Below are 4,852 nucleotides of genomic sequence, written 5' to 3' on the forward strand. Positions count from 1 at the left end.
CATTCGTATATAAAAATATTCGTAAAAACAAATGTTTCAGTCAAACTAAGCTTACATTAAAACAGTCACGTATAAAAATGAAACCTGTACATTCAATATTTTTACAAAGCACACCATTTTCACCCTTTTAGACACAAGATCACAATCGAATTCATTTTTCAAGCCTGAAAACGTTTCATACAGAAATGCACACGATTCATCCATCATTCATCCTATGTGGAAGACGCTTGACGTGTCCGCGAATACATATAAAGCAGTGTATATATACTTTATTGCTACTACATAAGGTTTATATTCCTATACACAAGCGCAAAACAGGCAAAATTTAAGCGTACATTCGCTTTATTGCATACAAATATGTACAAATTTGAATTTGTAAAAATTGAACCTTCGGTCACTGCGACAAGGCACACAAAGTGTCTGTAAATAATGCACATATGCTCTTTTAGAATACAAAACTGTAACTAAGCCAGTAACAATGGGAAGCATTTGATAAAACACTGTAATGAATTTTTGGCCCCTAAACCCATGGGATAAGGTTCATATCTGCGTGCATTGGCGGCTTTTGTTTGAAACTGAATGCGAGATGATAACGATATAAGCTGACGCTGACGTGTCGTGACGTGTAAACTTAGATATACGTCACTTTGCATACCAGGAATCCAGGAATTAATGGGAGACAGTCGCTGTTACTATTCTGTTACGCACTGAATATATTAGAACTTATTTTTTTAGGTATTGGCCCCAGATTGATATATCTGTTTCATGAGCATTTTTTCAGTCTAATAACGAAGTAGGTGATCGGACTCCTGTGCCTGACACATGGCGACTTTTTTGGTCTAAAACAATCCGTTTCCGTACAAAAATGTTGATACAATTTGTGAGCACCAAGCTACCACAGCTTCAGCGTACGACTCCCACCCTGAGGTCGTAGGTTCGATCCCCGGCTGTGCATCAGTTGACTTGATGTCTGAGTGCATTTATCACTCGCGCCTACGATAAACTAACGCGAAAACATGGTCAGAAAATCTGTCTTAGACCCAAAAAGTCAACGACATCTGTCAGGCACAAATGATCATAAACAGAGATGTGTGGCTTTGTATTGTTTTTTAATTGTTGTTTATTCAATGATGGCTGAAACAACGCAATGCCTAGCGCTGCGTTAACTAATATATATTGTTTGAGTTAATTATATAAACATACGAAACAGCCACTCCTTAACCCCATACAAAATAGAAATTCTCAAATTTAGTTATAACAATGTCAACAACTTCAAACAGTGAAGGGTTATATTGCTTAATAAATAACAATTTGCAAGAAACGCAGTGAGGTTTCTTTAATTAATGAAACAAACTTTCAAAAGGGACACACACAGAGCTGTTTAAGATTTTAAAATCAACGCAATTAAATGTACTTACGTTAAAATTTACCATTGTATAACGTATAATTTGGTGTCCTAAATTGTGGAGTCGTTCTCTTGGGCCGTCCTTTTAGCGGAAATCCGTATTTTAGATTAAAATTGTACACATAGATTGTTACAGGAGACTTCGATATTGAAATTTAGAGCGTTTGTATTCTGAGCGCTAAATACGAATCTCATGTCAAATACGTATTATACGAAGTGTACTATGGAGAATGTTCTGAAGAGTTGTTTGGGATGATCCCCTCTGCCTCGTTTCAACACCGTAGGAGCCGTATTAGTTCAAGACTTTACAGCAGCACCTTGATGTCTATCACAGTCCGCCTTACAATAATTTTTTTAGAAAACTAGCGAACTTTGAAATGGACTCCCGGCGGGGGTCTTCCCTGGGAGATACGATCTCCAATTGTTTAAAGAAAGAGTATACCACTCCCTCGGACGCCGGCTTCGCAGCCACTAAATCGTCCATGGACTCGTGCTGAGTCTGAACTCTAATACGTAACAATGTCAGGCCTTTGTCATTTGATCAACTGCTTACAGAGGCATTCGTTTTTAAAATTAGTATATCGCTTTAAGTTCAGCAGTTTTCTTATAATATAAGTAATAACAACTCTCTATAGATATCTGTCATTATTTACATAAAAAAACATCGTAAGAGACTAATAACGAACTTAATTGAAGCAGCCTTTTCGATTAAGCCAATAGTTACGAAGGGATTGACATTTAATTACAAATTTACAGTCCAATATATAATACGCATTTCTATGAATTCTTGTTACATAATATATGGAATCCATCTCCTTACCCCCTTCCATCTACCCTAGACAGTTTAATATGGGTTTATTCATGCCGCTTAAACAGGCATCTCCTGGACACTAACCTCATCTCATTTAACATCAGATCGGATTGTGGCCAAACCTCTTTTCATTTATATAAAAAAAAGTAAATGTAAATTTAATCATGATAGCGCAATACAGTTTATGGAAACGAAAACCCGTAGTAAACATTCAATCAATTACATCTGTCTATCAATCTGTCTGGATCCCTTCGTCATGGCGAACACATTATTTCCCAACGTTTCAGATCATCGGGGAAATGACAGTGTTTAATGTTTTCATCGTTCACCGGATGTAACAATTTTTTCTTAGAATGAGTTGCTGTTTTATAAGTAATTTCTTATCTATTTGTAAACAATTAGTTTAAATAAAATAGGATTTATAAAATCTGTGGCGCAACAATCTTTTTAGGTCTGGGCCTCAGTTTTTTGTTTGACGATCGTCAATCTGATAGGTAAGTAGGTGATCATCCTCCTGCGTTTGCCGTGCTAAGGTAAGCCGGATTTCGATGTTTACCTTTAACGTTCGAGCTAATGTAAAAAGCGCACATAGAAAGGATCTCCATTCGTGCACGGCCGGGGATCGAACATGGGATGAGAGTCGCACGCTGAAGCCACTTGGCCTAGACTGCTCTGAAATAGCAGTAAAAATATTGCAAAAAAACATAAGTTTGAGGCTGTTTGTGAGGCTTTTGTTAAGCCCAAATTGAAATATAAATAACAATTAATGTCTTATAATTTTATTATTAACTGATTTTCTATTAAAATTATCCCAAGTTATCTTACTGTTTCATCAATAAAACAAAATAATAATTTCATTGATTTTCATGTGTTATAAGCTTTGGTATATTCATTTTTGTAATACCGATCGTGTTAAAATATGTATTTTTAGTTTCTAATTTTATCACGAGAAAATTAATTATTTATATTCTTATTGCACCAAATCGGTATTCAAAATGATTTAAATATGACGGAGATGTCATTGGTAGCGCACCTTACACACCACAGTGACTTTTCTATCTGTGTATGTGAGTGGTAGGTACTTCAAAAGTTATTGAATATTGTTGTTTCTTAAACCGGACCTTTATGTACAGAAATATTTTGTTCATCCTTCGTATTAAATGTTCCAATTTCTAAACATTACATTATCCCGGGCTTACGACTTGCCTTAAGATCATTAACATTGTAATCGTTTTATTATTAACCTTCAGAATTTGTGTGTACATTCGGAAACTTTTCGATAACGCGATTCCAGTATCGTTGATTAGTCTCAGATTGGAGATAACATTAGGTAATATGTCTTAATTTTGTTGTACATTGTCAAATGTTTATTTGTTATAAGTAAAAGTATGCGCTACAATTGTTAGATTGTAGTATCTACTAACACTTAATCTGTAAATTCATAAAAGCCAACTTGAGATAATATTACGGCCCCGGCAGCACAGCTCCATGTTGTGACCGCGAAAGCAGCTGGTGATTTTGGACTCGACTCGTACCAGAATCTCTTTTTATAGAGACTGGATGAACAATATCTACACAATCGAAATATGGTCTAAGAAGAAGAGAAAAGAAATGAACGTTACAAAATTATATTTCCTAAAACTACGTGTAACATGTTTAAAATATGAAAATGAACAACATTTATAACTAATTAAATTAAAATGAGTATTTCTCTCTGACTACCACTGCTTCTACTGAACACTAAATGGGTAATAAGATATCCTAGCCACATCTTCTGGCACATAGTGTAAATTCTGGTACGCTTTCACCATCATCTGCTGGTTGACGACAAAAGGTCGCGGGGAGATGCTCTCGATTGATGGTAGTGGCCTGATATCCAAGGGCATTTCATCTTTTCTTATTGGCATAAAGGATGATTGACTTATCGGCGTATATATCATGTTATTGTACATGTATTGGGTGTCAGGGTAATTTATTGGTGGGTAAGGTTCTGGACGAGGTTCCATTTCAACAAAATCTCTGATGTACATCGGCGTTCCATATGGTGCATCTAATCTATTCTTTCTTCTCGGCCGGTATTTGTAGTCTGGATAATCGTGCATGTGTTTCAGCCTTAGCCTCTTGGCCTCGTCTATGTAGGGACGTTTCTCTGCCTCACCCAGACTCTTCCACTCCAAGCCGAGACGCTTAGAGATTTCAGAATTGTGGAGCTTCGGGTTCATCATTGATATCTTCTTCCTTTGCAATCTCGACCAGACCATGAACGCGTTCATCGGACGCTTTATGTGGTATGGGTTGTTTTTAATCTTCTGAACTGGTTTTATTTGATCAACGTATTCCATAGTTTTACCGAGGTAGCAGCATGTCGACCGTTAAACTGATCACTGAGGCGCACCAATGTGAACTGATGCTGCCAGCAACATAATCCGAGCGATCATTAAAGTAACAAAAGCCGACACACAATGGCAATGACAATTTTCATGTATTATCTGGAGCTGAATAAAGAGCGGCGACAATGCAGTGATTGCCCGCGAATTGTCAAATGATACTGGTATGTTTTGTTAGGCGCGCCTGCGCATTGATCTATTAAACAGTGAGCTTTAACAGATGATTGAAAGGATGTCTTGATTACAGGA

At 36.7% G+C, this 4,852-nt stretch overlaps 1 protein-coding gene across 1 annotated transcript; it reads right to left on the bottom strand.

The window, feature by feature from the left end:
• Positions 1-3,400: 3,400 nt before the first annotated feature.
• Positions 3,401-4,610, bottom strand: LOC123707043 (transcription factor sox-2-like). Its single transcript, XM_045656805.1, has one exon. The coding sequence runs from the start codon at positions 4,556-4,558 to the stop codon at positions 3,947-3,949; it is 612 nt and encodes a 203-aa protein (XP_045512761.1). The 5' UTR covers positions 4,559-4,610; the 3' UTR covers positions 3,401-3,946.
• Positions 4,611-4,852: the final 242 nt, after the last annotated feature.

The sequence above is a fragment of the Pieris brassicae genome, chromosome 3 (genome assembly GCF_905147105.1).
Source record: "Pieris brassicae chromosome 3, ilPieBrab1.1, whole genome shotgun sequence".
Classification (NCBI taxonomy): domain Eukaryota; kingdom Metazoa; phylum Arthropoda; class Insecta; order Lepidoptera; family Pieridae; genus Pieris; species Pieris brassicae.